Below are 27820 nucleotides of genomic sequence, written 5' to 3'. Positions count from 1 at the left end.
AGATTATAAGGGTACATGAATTTTAAAAAAATAATGAAGTGCGCAGATAAATCATTTAAAATAAACACTACAATATTACATATAAAAAGAAGATTTGCCAAATTTGATTTCATGCCGACTTTAATGTTTATACTTTATACCTCAATTCCATTTGCCTTTCTCACCCACAGTGTATTTTGGGATTGCCTTATTTAAGAAGAGTACATGGACAGAGATGCTGTCTTAAAATGTGACTAAAACAGGCCAAATAAAGAGGTTTCCAGTAATTCACTAGGAGTCAGTGTTAACTGGTGTCCTGCAGAGGTTGAAAGCTGTATTTATAGCTCAGGGTCTCAGTGGTCAGATGTCCATTTGATGACTTGCATGACCTGCTGTAAAACTGACACCCCAGCAACAGCTCTAGACATCCTCCTCCATTAACATCAACAGACCCTCAGCACAAGTTCAATAACTCAGATGCCCTGCAGCACCCTACAGACTCCAAACATGGCCCTCTGACCTCTCAAACACCATATAATTCAAATAATATTTAAGCATGTTTTACCTTTACAACACCAGCTGTTGAGTATTTTGAAATTATTATAGAGGCCAAGACCAGAAGGGACTGTAAGGAAGTGTATAAGGTGTTGTATAATCATTACTATACTTATACAAATGTTTATCATATTTCTATATACTATATACTTTACATTATAGTATACTTTATACTAGGGATGTAACGATAATATCATTATCATGATATCGCGATAGCAAAACTATCTTGATATTATCGAGGTTACATGATGATTTGAAATGATAGCTCTTCCAAGCAAAAAAGTGTCGTTTTTAAATTATATTTAATAGGGCCGGGACTTTAACGCCTTAATTGAGATTAATTAATTACACAAAAAAATAACGCGTTAATTAAGATTAATTAATTACAGAAAAAAAATTCCCGCATTTTTTATAACCTATTTTTGCACCGCGGAACGTTTCTCACTGGATGATTTCGGCGGATCCATTATACTGGAGCACCAACTAGCGTTCGCATATCACTGCAGCACATCGAGCCTCAAGTATCACCTCAACGCAAAACATATATCAGCTAGCATGGACTTTACACTTTATGTTGAACTATGTATTATTTTGTTGGTGCAACTGGCAGTTTATGTTGAACTCTTTATTGTTTTGGCCAAGGTTATTGAGAGTTGGACTTAGTATGTTATGGCCTCTGAAGCAACAGAGAGATGTTTTCTAATAGTCTGTTTCTAATGTTCTGAATGTAATTGACAGTATTGTGTTTTACTTAAAAAAAACTTTACAGAAGGTTCCAGCACCTATAAGCTACCTGAATTTCTGAAATGTACTATTTCTAAATTGTTTCTAAATATGCTATTGCTACACTTAATGGCAAAAATTGCACTGGTCTGCTAGACTTGGTTGAACAAAAATAAACAATATTTTGTTGCTTAAGCTTATGTATTCAGTCATTATTCAATGGTATACTATAAATCCATGTGAAAAAAAATTACTTCTCACTGTTCTCAGGTCAAATATTTATATGCGATTAAAATGCGATTTATTTCGATTAATTAATTACAAAGCCTCTAATTAACTAGATAAATTTTTTTAATCAAGTCCCGGCACTAATATTTAAACTTCTTATTCTAATATAAAAGGTCTTTAAAGTTGTGTTTTGGACCATAATGCTTTGGCACAGTATCTGTCAAACAAACTAAAATCAAAAGCACAATACACTGGGCTTTTCAAAGCAAAGCACACAATTTGTTCAGACAATGTTTTCCACAACTCAGAACGGCTGAAGGAATGCAGTGAACTAGTTTATTGTGCGTGATGTGAGTTTAGCGTGCATTTGGGAACGCAGCAGCCACCAGTTTTATTTTCATGGCAGATACACAGCATTTCACTAGATTTGTAATGAGACGTGTTTTTGTAGGCCTGTTTTCACTGAAGCTGGACTTTTCCTTCAAAATAAAAGCTCTACTGACGTGTCTGTAAAAAATAAAAGCTTAAAAGTGTCATTTTAATTGCTGACAGCTAGAGGTTTAAATGCAGTCCAAATCCAAAATATCTCTTTCAAGCATAGAAAATTTGAAGAATTGCAATTTCCCTACTGCAGTGTAAAGCAAAAATTATATACCTAGGAAATATTCATTTTCATTTACTTTACAGTGCAATTCTTTTACAATACATGTATATTACAATCATTGCCCCACTTGTAAGTGTTGTTTCTGTTAGATTGTTTAGTTTAGTTAGGGTGTATAAACGCATCTTGAAGATCTTTCTTTTTTATTTGTAGTTCCGTTAGAGGTTTCACTGTAAGTTAGTTTTGGGTTTTGTTATGTTATTTTCTTTCCTTTGTTGCAACTAAGATTACTTTTCCCTTGTGTTTATTTATTTATTTGTTCTTATTTAAGTTGACTGGCTGAGTAAATAGTTTATTGTGTGTGTGTGTGTGTGTGTGTGTGTGTGTGTGTGTGTGTGTGTGTGTGTGTGTGTGTGTGTGTGTGTGTGTGTTTGTGTGTGTGTGTGTGTGTGTGTGTGTGTGTGTTGGGGCATGTTTTTGTGACATAGCAGGACACAAATCTGTATAATGACATGGGTATGACACAGGTATTACAATGAGAGGGTGACTTATGAGGACATAACCCATGTCCCCATTTTTCAAAACGCTTATAAATCATACAGAATGAGTTTTTTTGAGAAAGTAAAAATGCACAAAGTTTCCTGTGAGGGTTAGGGTTAGGGGTAGGGTTGGTGAAGGGCGATAGAATATACAGTTTCTACAATAAAAAAACCATTACGCCTGTGGGATGTCCCCACTTTTCACAAAAACAAACATTGGTTGCGATTCGCGCTATTTAGTCTGTTGGTGGCGCATTCAGGTATTGTGAGGTATTGTGTTTCTTGTCTGCTTCTTCTGCGTTAATTTTAAATATTAAATTTTTGTTACTAATCTGACATTAGAACAGATTAATTTATTAATAGATTTATTGCTGGTAGCAGACCACTATCAGATCTACACACGCAAACATCCAACAGCCCAATATCCCTTCAGATTAGGGCTGCAAGATTATTGGGAGAAAATTGAGAGATTATTTTTTTCTGTGCGTTTTGTGGTCTGATGTTTATCATGGCACTGAAAAAAACAAGAACATTAAACTGCTGTGAATATACTGTTACACTTCCATTTTCTTTCTCAGTTGTTTACTTTCACCTAAGCCATAAGCAACGGTTTTTACAAGGATACCTGCAGAGACATGCATGTTGACAATTTCACGTGTATGTGTCATTTCAGGCACAAAAAGACACAGAAGTGAACGTACATCTGCGTGGCTCTCACCATAACTACTCCAGACGCGTGTGACATGGTGCAACGGACTCAACAAAATACTACAGAATCTACTATAATCATTGATGCTGCTTGACTACAATGAATACAGCGTGGCACAAAGCAACAAATTCCTGACAGTAAACTGATGCCTCATAATATTTTTGACGTAGGCTACTGACACAAATTTCAAATTATTTGCAAAGGTTGCTTTGTTGCGACTTTAGCTGTTGCGGCACAGGGCAGCGCTGTCGCATACACTAAAGATTAATAACAACACCTACAATAATAATGCATGAAATATATTGTATGAAACTATTATGCATAATATTGTATGAGGCGATACATTTACATAACTTTCATGCATTATTATTATTACGCCAACAGCAAGAATCAATCAATGATAAATTGATAAATCAATCTATTTGCAATTTAAGTGCAAAAACCGGATGAATCCCTTTACATAAATCATTGCATCAATTTCTTGAGGTGTGGTAACCGTGGTATAAGCGGAATAATTGCCGACGGGCCGTTGAATTATTAGAAAAATAATGCACACCCGAGGTGGTGTGCATTTTTTTTCTAATAATTCAATGGCCCGTCGTTAATTATTCCACTTATATACTTACATATTTAGTGTTATATACTTTTATTCAATAAGAGCTTTCATTCATTATTAGTATATGACAACAGCAAGAATAAATAAAAATATGAGTATAATATTAATAATAGTAATAATAATAATGCATGAAAAATATTGTATAAGCATATTAAACAATATATATTGCTATAAAATAATTTTATACATTAACATTTCATGCTTTTAGCATTAATACAAAAACAATGATATGACGTTTAAAATATTATACAACATATAGTGTATAATTTTTTATACAACACCATTTTTAATGCATTATTATTATTATTAACAGTAATTTAACAACAGCAAGAATGAATGAATGAATGAATATCCACCATACAACAATCACAAGGAGTATGAGCTTACTTCAGCATTTATTTTCTTGATTTTGTGGTGAAATATGATCAGGACATGCTCAAAAGGATTCGTGAGATTCACTCATATTTTCTTCCTGATTTTCTCTGCTCTCAGTGTCCGTCTGGCATTAAAGAGGATGCATGGTGTAAACTAGGCCGCAGTCTCCATTATGCTTTGTTGTAATAGATTGTGTCTCTTAGCGTTTTCGTATGTGTTTGTGCATGCAGACCAAATCAATCAGCATCACTCCTGATGACACACACATAAGAAACTGCCCTGAATAACTGACCAATGGTTACCAGCTGTGCACATCTGACTTTGTCTTCAAGATACCCTTGTGGCAAACAGACTTGTTGAATTTCAAACTACATCGGATGCATCCAGAGTCTCTAGAAGTGAATACACAAGCGACATCTAAAGTTAGATGCTTATAATCTTGCTGAAAGCTGCATAATTAATTGAATCTATCTGCAGCACTTTGATACACAAGCGGCCCTGGGATTACCCATGATCCCAGTGCAAAACCAGTGTCAGTTATCACTCTACTAGACAAAGAGGAGACTACAGGAACTAAAAATGTAGTGTGAGATTTGTGAAGAATTTCCTGTCGTCTGTAGATTATCACCAAAAAACAACATTCCCCATTATTAAGCATCCTCTCTCACTGGCTTTGACTGCCGTTACAGATAAAATTCTTGGCTTTCAATATATCAGAGACTCAAACATCCTGAGAAAATACTCTGTAGGGGGGGAAACTGGCAAAGCTACTGGATTTTAAAGGTCCCCTTCTTCGTGATCCCATGTTTTAAACCTTAGTTAGTGTGTAATGTTGTTGTTAGAGTATAAATAATATCTGTAAAATTCTAAAGTTCAATGTCAAGTGAGATATTTTATTTAACAGAATTTGCCTACAAAAAACCACCCGTTTGGACTACATCCCTGCAGTAATGACTTCACTAAAACAGTTTTTTGACTAATCTCCGCCCACATGAATACACAAAAAAGGGGGAGTGGTCTTGTTGAGCTCCGATGGAGAAGAAGAAAGAGCTGCGTTTGTGTTTGCCATGTCATTGAAACGCTGTTATTTTCATCTCAGAGTCCAATCATCTTTGTTTGGGCTTCCCAGGGACGCTGTACTTGGAGATTAATGGTTACAATTTATGTTTAACGCGGTTCCCAAAAATTATAATCCACATGTAAAACTATGTGCAGCACATTTTGCTGAGGACAGCTTCCTCAATCTCAATCAGTTTAATGCGGGATTCGCACAAAGATTATTCTTGAAAGATGGAGCAGTTCCCTCTTTGTCTGGAGAAGGCGTTGTTTATGGACCACAACCGGTAAGTGTATTTTATTATTTAAGTTGGTGCGTTTAACAGTTTCTGTAACTTATTACACAAATGGCAACGCTGTTTAGCTTTGTTAACTAGATGTTAGGGCTGTGCAAAAAAACAAATCCAATTTTCATGCGCATCTCGCCAGTAAAAACGCTCCTGTGCACATGCTCCTGCCCACTTGCTTCTCAAAACTACTCCAAAACTAGTCCAATCACGTTACCAGGAGGGCAGCGCGCACTCAGCTGCTGTCGAATCACAACACAGGAACCGCTGGCCCAATCAGAGCACGTTACAGTACATATCTCTGAAGTAGGGACTTTATAGAACAAGGAAGTCAGCGGTCTACAGATAGGTCAATTGTGTGAAAAATACTGTGGTTTTTTTACACGCAAAACAAGAACACATTATATAGCACACTGTAAACACAATCAAAGCTTCAAAAAAGCGCGAAAAACAGGACCTTTAAGATTCAAGTGTATATAATATATATATATATAAAAATAAATAGTAGCATGTTGCAATATTAACAATAGTTAATAATAATTATAATAATTAAAATAATATTAATAAATAATTGCATTATTAATAATAACAATACATGAAATATGTTGTATAAAAATATTATGCAATTAAATCAATTGTGTTGTATAAATAAAGTAAATGAAGAATTTGACTTACCGTACTGGCAGCTCGGACCGCTGAATCCGGCCGAACAGTGGCAGAGTTGAGCAGAACCTTCTCTGCACTGACCTCCATTAAAGCACACGCCGTAACTGCACACAGCTGTCAGAGACACAGACACAAAGAGACGCTGATCACACACCTTTCCACCTGGAGGCTGGCATGAGACATAAGAGCATGCAGCTTCAGCAGCAGTTTCTGTTGTACTATTAGCCTGTTAACACCTGAATAATAAACGCTCTTGTGCACTCCTGAAAACTGACTAACTCTTGCAATGAATGGGGAAGTCGTGGCCTAGTGGTTAAAGAGTTTGACTCCTAACCTTAGAGTTGTGGGTTCAAGTCTTGGGCTGGCAATACCACGAATTAGGCGCCTTTGAGCAAGGCATCGAACCCCCAACTGCTCCCCGGGTGCCGCGGCATAAATGGCTGCCCACTGCTCCGGGTGTGTGTTCACAGTGTGTGTGTGTGTGTGTGTGTATGTGTGCGTGTTCGTTCACTGCTGTGTGTGTGCACTTTGGATGGGTTAAATGCAGAGCACGAATTCTGAGTATGGCTTTATGTCATGTCAGTTTCATAAACAGAGAGTCTAAATACTATATATATATATATATATATATATATATATATATATATATATATATATATATATATATATATATATATATATATATATATATTCATTTAGCAGACGCTTTTATCCAAAGCGACTTACAAATGAGGAGAGTGGAAGCAATCAAAAACAACAAAAAGAGCAATGATATATAAGTGCTATAACAAGTCTCAGTTAGGTTAACACAGTACACGTAGCAAGGACTTTTAAATAATATAATAAATGAAAAGAAAACGGGTAGAATAAAAAAAGAATAGAGCAAGCTAGTGTTAGAGGTCTTTACACACACACACACACACACACACAATTGCATAATAAATGAAAAGAAAATAGAATACAAAAAGATTAGAAAGGTAATTTTTTTAAGAATAGAATAAGAATATTGAGTGTTAAAGTTAATTATATATATATAATCGAGAGTATAGTAGTTGTTAAATACTACTAAATACAAACAAATATAAGTATATAAATAATACTAAAATAACACTGAACGTTAGCTTGTGAAATTACACCACTTCTGTAACATGCTTTGATATGTCAAAGCATGTTGTCATCAACACAGTCTCACTCTCTACTCGTCAAATGTCTGACGCATGGTCAAGTGATCTGGCGTCACTTTTTTGACGCACTAGGTATACCTTTGGCGTTATTTTTCAACGTGCAGGTTAGTCCGATAGACTTCTATAGAACTCAGCAGCGTTTAAATTTGACGTCTTGGTTCAGCACACCGCAACTACACTGAATAAATAAAAATAAATAATAGGCTACAAAAAATATATATATATGACAGAGATCGTTTTTATCTGGCCCTCCAACTTGTTTTTGAGGTTTAAATATTCTCGCAATCTGATATTAAAGTGATCTCTGTGCCAAAGCTTAGCGCGTTCATCAGTGGTGAGTTTAACAACACTCAACTGCAGGTAAAACAGCATTCATCGGTGAGTTTGACCAAAGCAACACTCAACTGCAGGGAAAACGGCATAAAAAGGTGAGTTTAACAACGCTCCAAGGCGCGTGCAAGTAAGCAGTTTAACCGTTTTCTTACACACCATTCTCGCTTATCGCTTATTCATAGTTCATCATCTCTATGAAATCACGTTCAAGAAGTCTCATTCAGCACACATCGCGATACTTGCCATCAGTTTCCATGTGCCACAGGGTCGGTGAGTAGATATAATTACGCTCTTTTAATGCCTGTTATAAAATGTATTCTGTCTTTATTAATCAGATTAGCGCCATATTGTTTACTCGCTGTATTATATCAGTCATCCGCGGCTGTCTTTGAGTTTCATTGCGTTTAACTAAATGAACACACCTGCTAACTAGTGTGATTAAACCCTGTCGGTCACGTGACGTGCCATAGACTTTCAATATATTCATTTCATGTCAAAGATGTAAATTTGTAGTAAAATCATGGTAACCACGGCATGTACAATAGCAACAAATTAAATTTGAAGTTAAAATCCAGGAACGGGACATTTACCATGTTTTTTCCTCAGTAACTGTAGTTCTACTATGGTATATTAATAATTAATACAACAATAAAATAATCATCAAACTAACTATGGTTGTACAACTGTAATTGTCGTTTTTGATGTGCTTTTATATGACAGATATCACACATTTACTGTACCATGCTTTTGATACATTTTTATGTAAATCCAAAAAAAGTAAATAAATGAAAGGACACATTTTTCCCTTCCTGCAGTTCATTCATATCAGTTTATATTTTAAATATTTTGCTCACAAAACATTATTAAAATTCTGTTTATAATTCTATTTTATTTTACCCCCCTCCTCCTTTCTTATTTTTATTATTTATGTATTTTTTTTTTTTTGTTGAAAAGATGTAAAGGAAGCAGTCATCCCTGTGGTGTTTGTGGAGAGGTTTTCCTTCAGAAATGGAGAAGACTGAAAGCTGCGGAGGCAGACATTTGCAGCAGTAAGTCTGTGTTGGTTTTACATTTTTATCAAACTGCTGTTATAAATTGCACAGCATTTGTTGTTTCTTAAACTTTTGCACTGTCCAAATACCCACACTTGCCATCTTTGCACTTGACCAATCGATTATTTATTTGACGTCTTTCCTATGTTTAGGCCAAGTGTTCGAGTGAGCATGATGACCACAAGTGTGTGTCGAACTTTTCATGACCTGATGACAGTGGTTCCCAATCCTGATCCTGGAGAACCCCAGCACTGCACGGTTTTGGCGTCTCTCTTATCTCACAAACACACTTTTGAGGCCTTGGAGTCTTCACTGATGAGCTGATGAGTTGAATCAGGTGTGTTTGATCAGGGAGACATCTCAAATGTGCTGTGTTGGGCTTCTCCAGGACCAGGATTGGGAGCCACTGCCTTATGGGACACACTTAAGTGTTTACAGAGATTTTTTTTTTTTTTTGATTATTATTCAACTTTGCATTTTAAAATAAATTCTAATTCTCTTTTCATTAGTCCCTATTACAGAGGACAATTTAATTTTGGGGGCTTCTAATTAAGTGAAAAAAAAGCAGTTGCAAATGATGTACAAAATAAATATACTTTTCTGTACACCAAGAAAACATGCAACACTTTGTTTTACTACCAAATTATTCTCAGTATCTAATTATTATTATTATTATTATTATTAATAATATTTCACATACATTGGAAAGGTTTCCGTGAGCAGATCAATTACACTACTGATAACATTCCTTTAAGCATGTAATATATTTTTTTATAATTCATATGAATATAGCTTGCTATTATTGACTAGCTTTTAATAATAGATGCATTTAATATATAATTATACAGCATCTTTACAGAGGCTGGTTTTATGGTCTAAAAGTAGCATGTAATAATATTTCCTTCCTTTCTGTCTTTCAGGATTGTTCGCAGATAATGATGTTCTTCTCGATCATGCACAAGGACTCACCTCTTTAACTCTTTATCTTCCCAACACACACAGAAATGCTCCCTTGATTAGTGTTTAGACTTTGCAGTGCAGTTTTGTTTTAGTTCTAAGCTTATAATGAATACATTGTGACCTTCCAGCAACCCATATATTGTATACAGAACCAGTGATCAAAACAATGGTTGAAAATAGTATTTTTATATTGATAAAGCATTGTGTTCTCTTTTTCAAGCTTCATACAGTAAACTTTACTTCTGGTGCTTTTATCATAAAAAAACAAACATCAGTTCTCATCAGGAGTTTTCGTAAAGGACGTATTCATGCACAGCCATCCCCTAGTTCCAGTCATGAAGTGAATGATGTTATTGTCAGTTTTATTTCTGCATTTTTATGTAGCAGGTGTTTGTTTTCCTGAACGTTATCTTTCTTCCTTTGTTCGGACAATCAGTGTTTATTTGATGCTGTGCTGATGGAGGTTTATAGATGATATTGCACACTTGACATGCATGTCTTCATGGTCTTTATTTTCTGAGTTTGAAACAGTGTGTTGTATCACTTTTTGGTCAAATAAATTCTTCAGTGTTCTCTGAAAGACTATCTGTATTTACTTTTTTTTTAAAATAAAAGTATTTGCAAAGAATTTTTATTCTTCATAGTGGCAAAAACAACTTATTGACAGAGGATGCAGTGCAGTTATATGGGCAATTTGTCTTTGAATCAGTTTTTTTTAACTCTGTTTTTATTGCTAGATTTCAATTGGTAAAGAATGGCAAATCACAGAAAAACAAAAGTGAATAATTTTTATAGATTTAAAACAAAACATAACATGCAATTTAAATGTTACAAGCTAATCATTTGATTAGAAAATGCACCTGTCTTAGAAAAAAAAAAAAAAGATTTAATGAGAGGAATCGGTTCGATAGAACTGCGAATGCTGGCCATGTGCTCATCAATATTGCCCAATTTTTGTCAAGCTGAAAACAATAATTAGCGCATTTGCATTATTGTTGGAGGAAGGTGTAGACGTTAATAAAACACAATCTAATAGGTAGCAAATGTTATTGATTGTTAACCAATCTATCCCTTCAGCCGAAAAACGAAAGTCATCGGTCATAAATGGATAAGGAAGCGTGACGCCGCTGCTCAGCTTTGATATCATTGGCTGTCAATGTCCCTTGTCATCGCAGGGTTGTCTGTGGTTGGACTATCCTTTAACCCATACTAAACAGCGCATCGTGTTACAAAAGAACGTTTTGCTACTATTATCACATTAGTAATATATTAAGTCAACAATTAAGGGTTGCTATGTTGAGGAAAATTACCTCTTTAGCGAGATCCTAACCCTAACCCTAATCATAACTTCGATGAACTACAAAAAACAGCCCCTAGTTTCGCCTTTCCATATATAGAACGACGGAGGCTTGTGGGTAATGTAGTTTAAATCGTTTTATTGACGAAATGAAATAAATAATATATTTAATGGAAAACTGGATATATGAATAGTTTCATTGTGTAAACCTCTATGATATAATTGAAAGACAGAGTGAAATTTGGTATTTTAGAGGGAGCAATATTTAAAATGGCTTTATGAAACATTTCCATTTATTTCTGAAAACTGTGCCCGACATTATTTTATCAGCATAGCATAAGTAAAAATTCTTCTGGTTTTCTCTTTGATTCATTAATTGGACTCTGATTTACAGCCATTTCAAATGTACAGTTTTTGGCTCTTCCGGGGGGTGCTACTGGGCCCCTGGGGGTAGAAGGGCAGTAAAACCTACATGTATGTATTCTCCTCATAATGGACAACAAACTGAGCTGAGTCACATTTATATCTGACAGTTTTCATAGACTAACCTTTTCTTATTCTTATGTCATGAGCAGTAAAGCTTTTGACAGGACATGGTGAGGCCATCTGATGAAACATGGCAAAATTAGAAAGAAATGATTTAATAATAAAAATTATAGATTATTTATTTTATTTTTGAAGTTAACAGTAATAAATATAATGGATAAACCTGCAACAACATGCCATTATCTATTCCCCACTGTTAAGCAATAATCAAGGACAATTTATACACATTGTGATACTTCACTATTCCACAAGGAATAATTCATGGAGTACTCAGAATACTATATATATTAACTAATTAGCAACAATCAGTGTAAAAATGTCCTCCTCATCCCCTTATCTGGGTCCTCAGATGCTGAACATCAGTAATGTGCGTGCTCTTGGATTTAATGCAGTACAAGATCCATGTTGATCATTCCTGCTACATTCTCAGTTATCCCTCAAGTGTTTGTAACTATAAAGTAAATGGCTTTTCAAAATAATTCATCTAGTAAATCCCTTTATATAGATATATATATATATATATATATATATAGGCATATTTGTGATTAAATATATACAATACTAACTTTCTGGTGTATTGTTGTTCCAGGTGTCATTAATGTTTAAGCAAAAAATAATCCTGGTAATTAATATGTAGTTTTTCAAGTGTAGAATAAACCCATAGTAGCCTACAGTATCTAGTAAAATTATGAATTTACCAAGAATTTTCAACACACAATATTCACCATATTAATTTTATTGAAGCATAGACTATGAAGTTGATAAAGTAGCTTCAAGACAAACACAGTTCAAGGAAAATAATAAAGGATCAAAAATTCATTAATATCATAAATTAATCAGTTCACACAGATGAGTGATGAAATGTCCTTAAAAGTAAAAATAATCCATCCAGTCAACTGTGATACAGATCATGTGATACATTTAAGACATGTGATACTGTTCCAGAAAATAATGATTCCCATCATCACATCTAAACTGGTTTCATCTCCCCATCGTGTTCTTCTTCTCTCGTGTCTGGAAACAGTTTGTGGTTGATATCCAGCACTGGTGTGGTGTAGCCTTTTCTCAGCCAGAGGATCTCTCAGTCCTAAGATCCCAGACCTGGTCAAAGTGAAACACACAATACAGATTAAGTTGTTTAATTGACAGAGAGCTCAGCTTATGTTCTGTGTGATTTTAGCAGGGTGAGCAACTATGACCCTTGTAGTACTGTACACTTACCATTCTTCAAGCTGTTTTAAGACCTTTTGAGAAGGTTTTTCTCTGAAGACAATTTACCACATCCTCTTCTTTCACTCCTTTCAAGAGCATCACTTGGTCAAAACCCCCCATTTGGCTGATGAGATCATCTGTACAAATTAAAATACTGCAATAAAAATTTCATTCTGCAAGAATTAAGGCAAAGGACTTGCTCATGAGACACCCCTTAGCATGTGACAGAATTTTTTGCCTCTATAATTCATCTATTGTTGCAGTAAATGTGTCTTTTTTCCCCTCTCTAATCTATCTTCAAAGTTCCTGACTTCTCTCACAAATGTGTTTTAGTGTAAGGCCTGGCTTCAAACCAATCAACTATCAATCCACAATTTATAATACAACATTTATGAAACAATGAAATAATGTAAACCACTTACATAAAACTTGTATTCTTTTATTTAAGACAAACAGTTGGTGTTTTTTTTTTTTTTTTTTTACTTAAAGTTTAAAAATATTCGGGTCACACTTTGCCTACATGATTTAATTGTAATAGCTGTATATATATTTTTTTTTATTAAGAATAAAAACATAGAAAGAATAAATTACGGCTGAGATGAACAGTCCTGTGAGATAAAATCATAAAGTGCTGTAACACATAACACAGCATTGCACAGCATTGCTTCAACACACACATACCAGAGGACTTCAGTCTTTGTTTGGGCTCAAGATGGCCGTCTTCATTCCTCATGAGCAAATCATTTCCTTGGTCTTCCTTCTCTTCTGAAAAACAAGATAATCTTACTCTGTGTGCAATTAACATTGCTCATTAAACATATAATTAAGTTAATTTAAAATAAGATTCAGACCAGAGCATTTGATGAGTAAATGTTGATTCAGAAATATTTTAAACAAATGTACCTGGGAAGAGCTGATCATGGCAAAATTCGCTGAGACTCAGTAATAGCTCTTTTAGTTTTTAGGAAGGTTTGTGAGGGTTAGCTCTTAAAAGAGCTGTTGAGCTTGAACAGCATTATCTGCAAACAATCCTGTAAGACAGAAAGAAAGAAAAATATTACTACATTACATGCATCTTATACATTACTGTGCGTATGTGTGTGTGTAATTATACAGCTATATTCATATATATATTAAAAAAATTATTACAAGCTAACAGGACTGTTATCAGTAGTGCGCAAGTCTTAATAATGCCAAAGCGGAGTGCCCTTAATGAACACTAAACCCACATTATCTCCAATACCGCTCCGGAGCTCTATACCAGGCTTAGTGTATCCCATCATGCATCAATTTTTGGAATAAATTGTGAGACCTTTTGTCGAGATCTCACAAGGGGTCACGGAAACTTTTACAATGTATGTAAAATATTAATAATAATAATAATAATAATAATAATAATAATTAGATATTGAAAATAATTTTTCAATTAATTTATTTTAAAATGCAAAGTTGAATGATCAAACTAAAAATCTCTGTAAACACTTAAGTGTGTCCCATAAGGCAGTGGCTCCCAATCCTGGTCCTGGAGAAGCCCAACACTGCACATTTGAGATGTCTCCCTGATCAAACACACCTGATTCAACTCATCAGCTCATCAGTGAAGACTCCAAGACAGATAAGAGAGACGCCAAAACCGTGCAGTGCTGGGGTTCTCCAGGATCAGGATTGGGAACCACTGTCATCAGGTCATGAAAAGTTCGACACACACTTGTGGTCATCATGCTCACTCGAACACTTGGCCTAAACATAGGAAATACGTCAAATAAATAATCGATTGGTCAAGTGCAAAGATGGCAAGTGTGGGTATTTGGACAGTGCAAAAGTTTAAGAAACAACAAATGGTGTGCAATTTATAACAGCAGTTTGATAAAAATGTAAAACCAACACAGACTTACTGCTGCAAATGTCTGCCTCCGCAGCTTTCAGTCTTCTCCATTTCTGAAGGAAAACCTCTCCACAAACACCACAGGGATGACTGCTTCCTTTACATCTTTTCAGCTAAAAAAAATACATAATAATAAAAATAAGAAAGGGAGAGGGGTACAATAAAATAGAATTATAAACAGAATTTTAATAATGTTTTGTGAGCAAAATATTTAAAATATAAACTGATATGAATGAACTGCAGGAAGGGAAAAATGTTTCTTTTTATTTATTTACTTTTTTTGGATTTACATAAAAAGGTATCAAAAGCATGGTACAGTAAATGTGTGATATCTGTCATATAAAAGCACATCAAAAACGACCATTACAGTTGTACAACCAAAGTTAGTTTGATGATTATTGTATTGTTGTATTGGTTATTAATATACCATAGTAGAACTACAGTTACTGAGGCAAAAACATGGTAAATGTCCCGTTCCTGGGTTTTAACTTCAAATTTAATTTGTTGCTATTGTACGTGTCGTGGTTACCATGATTTTACTACAAATTTACATCTTTGACATGAAATGAATATATTGAAAGTCTATGGCACGTCACGTGACCGACAGGGTTTAATCACACTAGTTAGCAGGTCTGTTCATTTAGTTAAACGCAATGAAACTCAAAGACAGCCGCGGATGACTGATATAATACAGCGAGTAAACAATATGGCGCTAATCTGATTAATAAAGACAGAATACATTTTATAACAGGCATTAAAAGAGCGTAATTATATCTACTCACCGACCCTGTGGCACATGGAAACTGATGGCAAGTATCGCGATGTGTGCTGAATGAGACTTCTTGAACGTGATTTCATAGAGATGATGAACTATGAATAAGCGATAAGCGAAATGGGTTGTAAGAAAACGGTTAAACTGCTTACTTGCACGCGCCTTGGAGCGTTGTTAAACTCACCTTTTTATGTCGTTTTCCCTGCAGTTGAGTGTTGCTTTGGTCAAACTCACCGCTGAGTGCTGTTTTACCTGCAGTTGAGTGTTGTTAAACTCACCACTGATGAACGCGCTAAGCTTTGGCACAGAGATCACTTTGATATCAGATTGCGAGAATATTTAAACCCTTAAAAACAAGTTGGAGGGCCAGATAAAAACGATCTCTGTCATATATAATTTTTTTTGTAGCCTATTATTTATTTTTATTTATTCAGTGTAGTTGCGGTGTGCTGAACCAAGACGTCAAATTTAAACGCTGCTGAGTTCTATAGAAGTCTATCGGACTAACCTGCACGTTGAAAAATAACGCCAAAGGTATACCCAGTGCGTCAAAAAAGTGACGCCAGATCACTTGACCATGCGTCAGACATTTGACGAGTAGAGAGTGAGACTGTGTTGTTGTCATAAATCTAAAAGGATATGTCAAACTATGAATATTATTTCAAAAAGCAAAAACCATCATATTGCACTTTTAAGACCAGTTGACCAGACACTCAAAGTCATTGTCATCACATAATAAATACGCACAAATATCATGCATTTCAAAACCTGAAGATTGCACTCTAAATATATGAAACAAGGTTTTACAGAAACCAAAGTAAGCAACATGAGTCAGGATCAAAACATTCAGGAGCATCAGCATTTCCTTTTGGAATATCTGAATATGAATAAACCTTTGGCAATACTCATACTATTACATAAAACATTATTACATAAGATGTGCTGGAACTCACAATAATCGAGACAAAACATGATATGAATCTTCATAAATCCTGAAATACCTTCACCTCAAGTCCATGACTGTTGTCCATGACTGTTGTGAGTGATTAGCTGAGCTTCACTCACCTTAAATGACCAATTGTACCAATTCAAGGACACATTCCCATCCTTAACATTAGCAGACCGGAAAGAATGGATGGACAATTGTTGGTCATGTGGACAGACCACCCAGGACAGTAGTTAGGCACATTCCTGAATCTCGTTCAGGTCATTTCCGTCTCCGGCAACAAAGACCTGCTTCCACTCACCCATTATTGCCTCTATTGGTGGTCAGTTCAGTTTTAAATCACTTTGTTAACATCAATCAAGATAACTTGCCATTTTCTGCTCCCAACTTCAAATTTTGACTTTGCTCCTTAAAGAAAAGAGTATTTTCAAGTGCAAATTTTCTTAAAAGGGAAGGAAGTCTAACTAAAGCCTGCTTAAAGCACTGAGGGCACTTCTTAAACAACCCAGAGTCATCAAGTCAAATGGTATACTTGAGAAACAAAGAAATAAACAGGGTTTAATATGTACGTAGCGCACCCCAAAGGACCCTGATTGTAATTAGCTTAAAGATTCAGTTTCGCAGACACTAAGACCAGAATGAGAAACAGAATTTGTTTGTTGTCCCAGTCACGAGCTTTACCAAATTAAACCAAAGCAATTTCCCTGAAGCGCCTTGATGTGTGTTATTTTATGAGTTCCAGCTCTGCAAAGTGACATAAATCTCAAGAAGAAAGCAAAAGACAAAAGAAAACCTTTCTGAAAAAGTTTCAACTCGCGACTCACAGGGAAAAAACAATGCAAAATGTTAATGATAAAACTCGAATAACCATAAGTCTACTTTTTAAAGGAACAGTGCACCCAAAAATTTGCTGAAGATTTGCTGTCCCTCACGCCATCAAAGATGCAGATATAGAGGAGTTTGTTTCTTCCTCAGAACATATTTTGAGAAATCTAGCATTTCATCACTTGCTCAGCAATGAATCCTCTGCACTGAATGGGTGCCGCCAGGATGAGTCTCCAAACAGCTGATAAAAACATCACAATAATCCACAAGTAATCCACTGAACTCTAGTCCATCACTCTTGTGAAGTGAAGAGCTGAGAGACTATAATCATTTGTTTTTAATTTCAAACCATTGCTTCTGGTTAAAACACGTGTCCTCTCTCTCTGTAATATAGCTGTCTCCAGTGAAAAGATCGTCTTGTCTGAATCAGGTGAGAAATATGTGCAAATCAAGCACCATTAACAAGCAAAAACAGTTCAAAACAAATATGTGAGTGGATGTTCTTCACTGGAGGAAGGGTTATTATCGATTATGGACCATGGATTAAGGATATTTTGTCCAGAAGTGACAGTTTGAAGTTAAAACATATTAATGAAGGAATTTTTGTTTGTGAAAAACACACAGCTTTTTACTTCACAATCAGATGACTGGAGTGGTGTGGATTATTGGGATGTTTTTATCAGCTGTTTGGACTCTCATTCTGACGGCACCCATTCACTGCAGAGCATCCACTGGTGAACAAGTGATGAAATGCTACACTGATGAAGAAACAATGTGATATACATCTCGGATGGTCTGAGGATCTTTAAAATTTCAACAGATGTTCATGTTTGAATGAATTATTCCTTTAACTTTCAAGTGTCAAAATAATATGTTTTGTCGTTGCTATGAAAGATCATGTGTCCAATCAAAAACTACAGTATTTTGCCACAAATTCATCATCACTTGGAAGACGTTAGCCAGATGAAACAGATGCCGGCATTGACAGATTGTGTGACAAACACTCATCCTTGAGAAAGAAGAACAAAAGTATGCAGACTATTTTAAATAAATGCTCACTTGTAACAAGACTAACTACAGTTTGCATGCTGACCACAATTTGTTTTATGGAGTGAATTATCGCCTCCCAAGAGCATGAAACCATCAAAATTCAACTGACGTTTCGAAACCAGACACTTAAACTATAAATACTGAAAATCAGGCATTTGCTGCTGTTTACAGTTTGCTAGATCAGTAATTTTCCTTCTCAGCCAATGTCATGTTAATCGGTTTTGTTAATCATGGTTATATTAACAGATTTCAGTGTTTGATTCTAAAGACATTTTATTTACTTTTGCACAATAAACAATTCTGATGCTGTGCTGGGTTGCCAAAATGTTAAATTGGGCTACAAATGCCAAATATTTGAGATGGTATTCTCTTTAGAGTAAGATCATGAGAAAAAGCGTTCTTTTGACAATAAACATGCTTTAAAACAAGCTAAAACAGAAAAGAAAAAAAATCTAAATGTAAACAGATGTCTTATTCTTGTGCTTATTTGTATTAGTTTCTTAGTTTGATTTTGTTTTGTCCTTTAGAGTTACATGTTTTTCAGACACACTGGAAAACCTGATTTCTAGACCTGGCAAAAAGAAATAAAAATAATAATAATAATAATTCACCACTCCTACAGTAATCTCTAAATTCTCTAAACATTCAGTGACTGAAACTTCTGAAATTATGGATTGTTAGTATTTTAATCATTTATACTTCTATATTAAAAAATGTTTATATAAATATTTAATTAAAATCGCAGCTCCTAGTTTGAGGCCTTCAAATATGGTCAAGGATGATGAAAGTCCTCAGAGACAAAAGTGTTGAAAACTGCTACATTAAACTAATTCATATTTAGAGGGCAAAACAAAGAAAAGCCATCAATGCACGTTTCCTTTGATCAAGCAGATCACTTAATGACGGCAACACCTCAGAGACGACCTTTCGACTCCTTAACAAGATCCAAATGGCCTTTTCTGCCACACACTTTACTGCCGCTGCAAATCCACCAGCCTCTCGAGTGTCCTTCGCAGCTGGCCAGAGAATCACGCTGAACGAAAAGGTTGTGAAGACAGATGCTCTGTACGTGTGCCAGTCAGACGGGGGATTTCTGGTGTGAGCATCAACTCGTGTTTTGTCCATGTTCAGTGGCTCAGAAAAAGAAGTGATTAGTCTGTCCCATTTCTTAAAGTGCTTCCAGGTCTCAAGTTGCGAGATAAAAGCCGAGCGCGGTTTAAAGGCAACAGATACTGACGCAGAAGAGGAAAAGATGTTAAGCGGTGTACAGGAATGCATGCTGAGCGTGTTTAAAAACAAACCAAAGCTTTGGGCCTAGATTTTGCAGGTATAATGAACAGTTTCACCTTCTCGGAGAGACAAAGGGGCCTTTGAGGTTTGTGTTGGCTCTAGTAATAAAACTCCAGAGAAAATCACAGCTTGCAGGATAAACTGTTATGCAACTGTCAGTCATTCTGGCATGAGACCACTCCAGCAGCCACGAGTCCAGTGGTAAAAACGAACTGTGGATGTTAACTTGATTAAGAGAAGGATTTAGTTTAGGGGGCTTTGGGTACAAGGAACTGTTTTGACCGAATGTGACCCGGAGTCTCCAAACCACTTCTGGGAACCACAGAGTCCTTTCATCCAAAAGAGAACAACAGACCCAATCTTAGTCAGGATTGACGCCAGGCTTGATTTGACAATGAACACGAGGATCATCAAGTAAACAAAACACTAAAAACATGTCATGCATGGATAAAACTCTAACTAAGGCTTTAAGACAGTACAAGCTATTGAATGGACCTCTCACAGCCCTATATTCATGCCTGGCAAATTAAATATGGCACACTATGACGGCATTTTGAACAAAATCAAGCCAAACAAAGGTTCATTTGGAGTTCAAAAGAGCTTGCCAAAGTTGACTCTCTGGAAAAGGTTAGCTCATTCTGTTAAACACCTTGGAAATCTTCTAAATTAACAAAAAGTGTAAACCCTGAAGAACATTCATTTATTGAAACATCTGGAATTAAAGGGACAGTTCACCCAAAATGAAAATTTGCTGTTCATTTACTCATCCTCAGGCCTAGGATGTCTGTGACCTTTTTTCTTCTTCAGCAGAACAGTAAAGAAGATTATTACCTGAAACCGAAGTCATTGATCTGTGCCGATGTTTTGGATGAAACTGTATGCTTTTTTTAAATTCCCAAAACAGGCAAACCGACCCACCTTTAATGAATCACCATGGACCATGGTTTCAGTTAAAAATGGTCTTACTGGTCACCTACATCTTGGATGGTCTGAGGGTGAGAAAATTAACAGCAAATTTTCATTTTTGGGCGAACAGTTCCTTTTAAACTTCTTAACTTAAAATGCCACTGGACAGAGCACCTTGCTATATCACTGTTCAGGTATTTTAAACTCCTTTGTAACCTCTGTGATTATACCATGGTCTAATAAGGGTCCATAACTAGGCTACTCTTGGTCAGTGGTGCTTGTGATAGTATGCAGACTATGACAGTCCTATAAAATCCAATCGAAGGATTCCCAACTGCTCCATTTAGGCACAGCAAAACTCCTCTGAAAAGACAAAGCAGAGGAGCTCTCTTGTAACCAGAATAATAACAAGTCCCCATCCAGACCAGACAGCAGACGGGATGAGCTGCTGAAATTCAGTTACAAACCGGGCCTTTTGGCTTTAGAAAATAAAACAAATTCAGACAAAGTGAGATCAGGACTTTGTTGCTGAGGCAAGCATGACAATTAGAATCATTTAAACTAAACCACCAACCCTAAGTATTAAAATATGGTGTGTAATTCATCCCATGTACTACATGATGATGCTTCAGATATGAGGCCTTACTAAATGTGGGCTATAACAGTACAAAACAGACTTATTTTTACCTGGCATTAGACATATGCAGGTATTGTTTAATGCAATATATCACGGTAATGAATATGCACAATATTGTTATCATGGGAACTTTTAAATACCGTGAATAATTATATATTACAAATTATTCCGAATTTGGAATGCATTTTAAGAATACTATTCCCATCAACTGGTCAAAATGGACAACACAGCTGTATGCTGCTTGAAAGACTCTAAAAAAGCACAGATGAAATGCACATGGAGGAACGTGAGAGACACATTGAATGAAAGCACATTCACTCGCTGACAGCAGATGGCGCTAAACTGCAGAAAATGCAGACATTACCCTGGAAACCCCATAAATAAAGCAGCTTCAAGTATTCAAATAGCCATTCATCACAGCACCAAACACTTAAATAATACTTCAATATTTAGACTTAATAGGCTATGTATTTTCAAACTTGTTTTACATTTTAATCTAGACTACAACATACCCTAGATATTGTAAGTGTTTTGATTCTTTATTGTTTGTTTACACTTTACATTAGGGCTTCATTGGTTAACATTAGTTAATTCATTAATTAACATAAACTACCAATGACAAATTCTTCAGAATATTCATTAATCTTAGGTATTCCAATATATAACACAATCAATACAACACAATACAACAAAACGAGATAAAATTTACATAGACGTATTGCACTAGTGCTCAAAATTTAGAATGGTTTTGAAAGAAGTCTTTAATTCTCGCATTTCAGCAAAATTACAGCCAAAGAGTGAAATATTATTATAATTTAAAATTAAATTATTTGAATAAATTTTAAAATGTCATTTACACCTGTCATGCAAAACTAAATTTTCAGACTCCGGTCTTCAGAGTCACGTGACCCTTCAGAAATCATTCCAATAAGCTGATTTGCTGCTCGATCAAGATTTCTTATTATTGTCAATATTGAAAACAGTTGTGCTGCTAATTATTTTAGTTTAATGATATTCTTTTCTTTCCAGGATTCTTTGATTAATAGAAATTTCAAAAGAACAGCAAGTTTCAGAGAGTCTGAATAGTTAGCAACCCCCCCAAAAAAAAGCACACTACAAGTGGTGCAACTAATCTGTGCACATTTCTCTCCAGACCGTACCCTGGTAAGTCACCATAAGGCACTGACTCTAGTCAAACCCATAAAGCAAGAGGATTACAGCAAATCTTGACACTAATTTCCTAATTCCACAGTGGACGGCGGGACAATGGAATGTGTGACTAGTTCATGGTTTAACAGTCGCAAACATACAAAAATAAATACATGAACCTAGAGTTGAAACACTCGCTAATCTATAATCTGGACACATTTACACCACAGCAAAATGAATTACTTGGAGCAGGAAACTCTTAATCACTAACTCCATCTGTACTTCCTCTATGCTGTAGCATAATCAGGTGTTTACTGTCCAAAAATTGCCCCAAAATGATCAGATTTCTGTCACTGACACTCATAGGTACATGCTTAACACAATGGCATTTGTGCACTTTTTCAGTAAATAAATACTGTGATTTTACATAGCGTGGCGTTTACAGAAGACTTACGATATAGGCATCCGGCCTCCCCGTTGAGCTGTGACCATCCTGGGCAGCACTTGTAAACCGTCTGGTGCTCCTGTCGATACACCTGTCTGTATGCTGTATAGTAAGCTGTTCTGTGAGGAAAAGAGGAAGAAATCTTGTGTTCTTAATATTGTTTTACACACTTACATATATAATTTGGGATATTAATTGTAACTTTTAATATTATAGCAATATTGCTCCCTATAGGGTGCAGCATTAGCTGATGTAGATTTTATCCTTTAGAAAACTATAATTATAAGTATTATAATAGAATTTATTTGAAGACAGTAATTTTGTGGTGAGCGAACTAGAGTTTAATATAAGAAAAAAGAAGCCCATTAAAATGCATTTTGAACAGCACAAAAGTATTTTTACACACTATATGCATCATAAAAGAAACCAGTCTAATGTTAAAAAAAGAAAGAAAGAAAGCAAGAAAACATGCATGGTTTTTAATTTGTTTTTCCATTTGGCCAACAGGTAAAGATTACGATCTGTAAACTTTCTTTAGGAGCACACACGCAAGTCTGTCATCAGCCGATTTTAGCGTTTATCCCTTTTTTCTCTCTGTGAGTTGTTAAAGGCCACGCTGTGTGTGTTTGTGGTTAGTCAGTGAATGAGAGATCAGGTCATGACTAATGTTTGTGGATGAGCTCCGATGTGTGAAAACACAAACGTATGAGCCTGTAATCAGCGACACTTCTCTCTTATCCACTCTTTAATGTTGCTTTCTGTGAACGTGAGATCCAGAGTTTCCCGCTCCCTGTATTTTACAGTCCCGCATCTCGGCTCCAGAGTCATAACCCTGTCCCTTTTGTTTGTAGCACCTAATTGCAGGGCCCGGGTCTCTCACATGCTAAGTATACAGAGCCGTCAAGAGGGGAGGGTGGTCACAGCGTAAGCACAGGTCGTTTGGCCTCTGGAGATGCCTGTCAAATTGCTGCTTTCATCAAGAACGTAACTACAGAGTACAAAGATAATGCATGAGAAGAAAATAGCCTTTTCTGATGTTACACTATTCAAGGGAATCGCGTGGAGTGCACTAGGCAAAAAAAAAGTATGTGAAAGCTTATGCAACAATAAACACTTCTAAAGCTCTGCATTTCACTGTTGTCTCATCACATTATGGACAAGGATTCAAACAAATGCAAATCACACAGCGTATATTGCATACTAGGTGTTTTTTTTTTTACATGTGTGCAACAATAAGCATTTCAAACAAAAGGATTTAAGGATAAATGTTTGAACAAATGCATATTACTACTGTGCATTATATATTTTTAAATACATCAAACAGTATGCAACAACAAAAATCCCAGAAATGCTTATTTATACATTTTTAAACAGGTTTGCATTAAAAATATCTTCATTTTTGGCAGTAAAATCCAAAAGAGATGTTGGTTCTACAAGCATTCTGAATAGATCACATTTCTGTTGAAAGTGTGCTTACTACACATAATATAAATTTTTAATAATATTATTTTTTTACAAAAAAGATGCTTGTGCAGTCAGTGTTTTATGTGTGAATATCAGACCTCCTCTCATAGCCCATGCACCACGACTGTCCCTGGCATCCCTGTTTCCAGGATTTAACCATCCGCGTGAAGGCCTGGACGCACGGCTGCATCTGGGCCACAAGCTTCACCTCCTGCTCAGCACACACATTTGGCCTGGAGATAAAACACACACTTCATTTAACATGCAAGTTCAGTTCTCAATGATCAACCCGAAGTGAAACGTCTTGAAGAAGAACCTACAAGATATTAGACCACTAGGTCACACCAACCCAAACGGATCATAAACATTTATCATTTAGTCAGCTGGATCTTTCAACAGTTATTTTAATAAACTCGAATGAATTTGACAGCGGAACAAGTTGTAAGACTGTCAATTACTTAGAAACTCCATGTCAGATTGAGCATTAATATAATAAATAAACGCCAATAAATCACCTGAATCATCTCTGATCTATCAGAGGACAAGATACACGATTCACACAGCTTAAGTTCGCAGACGGACATATTAGTCACTCTGTAAAAATGTTTTCTCTCCTCAAACACAGACAGCTCATAGTGCAGCTCCAGGCGATTAGTTTCATGTCTGGGATTACTGGCAGATTGTGTTACAGAGACGTGAAAGTGTGTTTTGTCTGTGTCATTTCTGTTAATCACTCAAAATATTATTTCTGAATGTTCTCCAGACAAAACAGTTTTTATTGATTATGTGAACTGATTATGTGATTATGATCAAACATTATGTGAACATGACTTTTGAATCATCTCCAGACGTTCCAAAACCCAGCTAACAAATGTTTTGCTAAAGTTCCCAATAACTTCTAAAAACATTATTTCTGAATGTACTCTGCCCATTCAAAATGTCCAGTATGGGTAATGTTTTGTTGTTGTTGTTTTGCTAATGGTTTAAAGACTGGATAATTTTGACCACAGTGTTCTATTAATGTTACTGGAAGAACGTTTGCTCATAACTTTGACACAACCTTCCCAGAACGTTAGCCAAAGCTCTGAGAAATAGGAAGAAATAACGTTTTAAATATATATATATATATATATATATATATATATATATATATATATATATATATATATATATATATATATATATATATATATACGTTCTATGGATGATGTTTAAGTTAACGTTTCTGTTATTAAAACGCTATTAAATACTGCACAACTCTTAACGGTTCCTAAACCTTACTAGAACGTTAGCCCAGTATTCTGAGAACGTCCAGATTGACTCTCAACCAGCGTCCCACAAGTTCACCAAAAATAGGCTATGCGGAAACACGCGTCAAAGAGGGTTCCCAAAATGAATCCAAACGTTTCTGGTTTGCTTTAATTAAAATATCTTAGAAACTAATAAATATGAGCACGGACATGGGATGAACATTTAATGTGATAGTCAAAGCTAACTAGTAATAATAATAATAATATTCTGTAAGCGCGCGCAATATCAAACCAAAGACGGTTACTCACATGTGCGGCAACAGGTTTTTTCCAGAACGGGATGCTGCGTAAATTCCATGAATTAGAATGATTAAAGAGTAAAATAACATATCCATGCTGTTCTGAAAGAGCCCTGCACCTAAATAATACACTTAAAGCGTTAAAATAAACTAATATGTGGCCATATTAACGCGCGTGGAGCGCGGACTGAGAGCGCAGCAGCAGATGACAGAAGGAAAAAGACTCTCAGATCCACCTTGGACACCAACCGAGATCCAAATGCCCTCAGGACACTGTCTTCCTGTAGGAGCAGAGAAGGGAATGTCCTTTGAGAGGAAAGAGACACATACAGAGCAAGCAAAGGCAGCTGAAGAGCGGACTGACCTCCTTCAGGATGATTTACAAATGAGCGACAGATTTACTGCGTCACTTCAAAGAGCATAATTCAAAGAAAAACACTTTACTAGACAGATTTCAGAGTCAAATGAAGGTCATTTAGCACGTTTTAATGTTCACAGCACTGAGGAACAGACAAACACCTAATGGACCTCCAATAGAGCCCTGATGGATTATACAAGTCTGAGTGCGCATCTTAAAACATCCGTGTTCATTTATTATTTAAACCTGCAAATAAAAATGCAAACCATAAATGTTTAAAACGTTTGTCCACAGGCTCTAAAACAATAATATTTATAATATGTAATGATTATAATATTTAAGCACTATTTGTATTTTCAATTATTTAACATGTAATTACAACACTTTCACTTCAACGTTTACTCAAAATGTATCATCAAACTAATCTGTAATAATAATAAACATTTGGTTAAAGTTTGCATTAAATTATAAAAGCATTATTTTATCTAAGCTTTCAAAACTTCCAGTCGTTATGTTTTAGTAATGGTTTTCCTTGGTTATGCAAACATTAAGAGAAACAATTTTTTAATAGTCCAAACATTGTGGAAATGTTTTACATGTTCTCTAAACACTCTAAAACAAGAAATAACATTTAAGAAAAACGTCAGATGAACATCCAACTGAAACTCAAGAAGCTTTTCTGAAATAGCACTTTGTAATATAAAATAGCAATCATGTATGTATATTCTTTTACTCAATTTGTTCTGCTGATAATATTTGAAATACTATCATCATATTTGTAATTAAAATATTTTATTAATTTGGATGTTATTTGAAAGACCATCACTGCACCGCCCATATTCAAGAACCTTCAGAATGGGACCTCAGAAGTTATTCTCTTACAGGACGGGCCTGTCGAGGGGTCACCACCAAGCCACAGCTGAAGCAGTGCATGGGGGAGGTTCCAGAGGTCAGTGCTGGGATCAGGGATTCTGTGGCTACAGAACCTGGAAAACATTCCCTAAGAGCCCTGGTCCGACTCTACAGGTCAATGCCAACCAGGGTTCAACACCTCTGCCATGAGCCCAGTAAAGCACACCTATAAAAACATCAACTGCTATTTAGAGCACATGTGGACATGTCACTCCAGGAACAAAATTGTGTGGAATTCTTTCAAGAACGTTTAATAGAATTCACGAAACTTAGAAGAAATACATTGTGGAACAAAATATTAACATGATTTGATCTTCACAGATCATCTGTATTGCCTTTCTTAAGATAGACAGACTATTTTTGTATAATGTATCAGAATATTCTAGTTTTAATAAATCTGTTAGGGAGTTGTTTTTCTATAACATTTGTCACATAAGACTTCAAAGGCCATGAATGTAGAAACGCGGCTATGTTCTGAACCAGTAAAATGAAAATGTTAAGAAACATCATTATTGTCATTTTATTGAAGAGTGCATTTACCCTGAAATAAAAAAAATAAAAAAAATTGGCTTATGATAAGTATGCACAAAAACTGTGATGTCTCAGTGATGTCATTCGAAAACCCCACCAGTATTTCATGTCAAACATCTATATTCTGTAATTGACAATATCTCATATTGAGAGACTGCACTTGAAATTTATGCTTTTAAGAAT

The 27820-nt window shown here is 35.5% G+C and overlaps 1 protein-coding gene across 1 annotated transcript; it reads right to left on the bottom strand.

Annotated features, from left to right (window-relative positions):
* Positions 1 to 4354: 4354 nt before the first annotated feature.
* On the bottom strand, positions 4355 to 26673 carry LOC113069443 (multiple epidermal growth factor-like domains protein 6). The gene is made up of 5 exons (XM_026242541.1): positions 25847 to 26673; positions 24386 to 24520; positions 22833 to 22942; positions 6344 to 6448; positions 4355 to 4717 (listed from the first exon to the last, which is right to left on the bottom strand). The coding sequence occupies exons 1-5, from the start codon at positions 25930 to 25932 to the stop codon at positions 4689 to 4691; spliced, it is 465 nt and encodes a 154-aa protein (XP_026098326.1). The 5' UTR covers positions 25933 to 26673; the 3' UTR covers positions 4355 to 4688.
* Between the last annotated feature and the right edge of the window lie 1147 nt (positions 26674 to 27820).

This window comes from Carassius auratus, unplaced genomic scaffold (genome assembly GCF_003368295.1).
Source record: "Carassius auratus strain Wakin unplaced genomic scaffold, ASM336829v1 scaf_tig00001591, whole genome shotgun sequence".
Taxonomy (NCBI): domain Eukaryota; kingdom Metazoa; phylum Chordata; class Actinopteri; order Cypriniformes; family Cyprinidae; genus Carassius; species Carassius auratus.
Note: the sequence above shows the minus strand (reverse complement) of the source record. Positions and strands in the feature narration are given on the sequence as shown.

Bases quoted from the DNA above. Each gene is read 5' to 3' on its own strand.
- LOC113069443 (XM_026242541.1), bottom strand. From the start codon at position 25,932: ATGGATATGTTATTTTACTCTTTAATCATTCTAATTCATGGAATTTAC. The intron at 22,943-24,385 runs GTCTGATATTCA...TTTTCCTCACAG, and splicing joins TGCATGGGCTATGAGAGGAG to AACAGCTTACTATACAGCAT. The intron at 6,449-22,832 runs GTAAGTCTTCTG...TGTCTCTGACAG, and splicing joins GGAGGCCGGATGCCTATATC to CTGTGTGCAGTTACGGCGTG.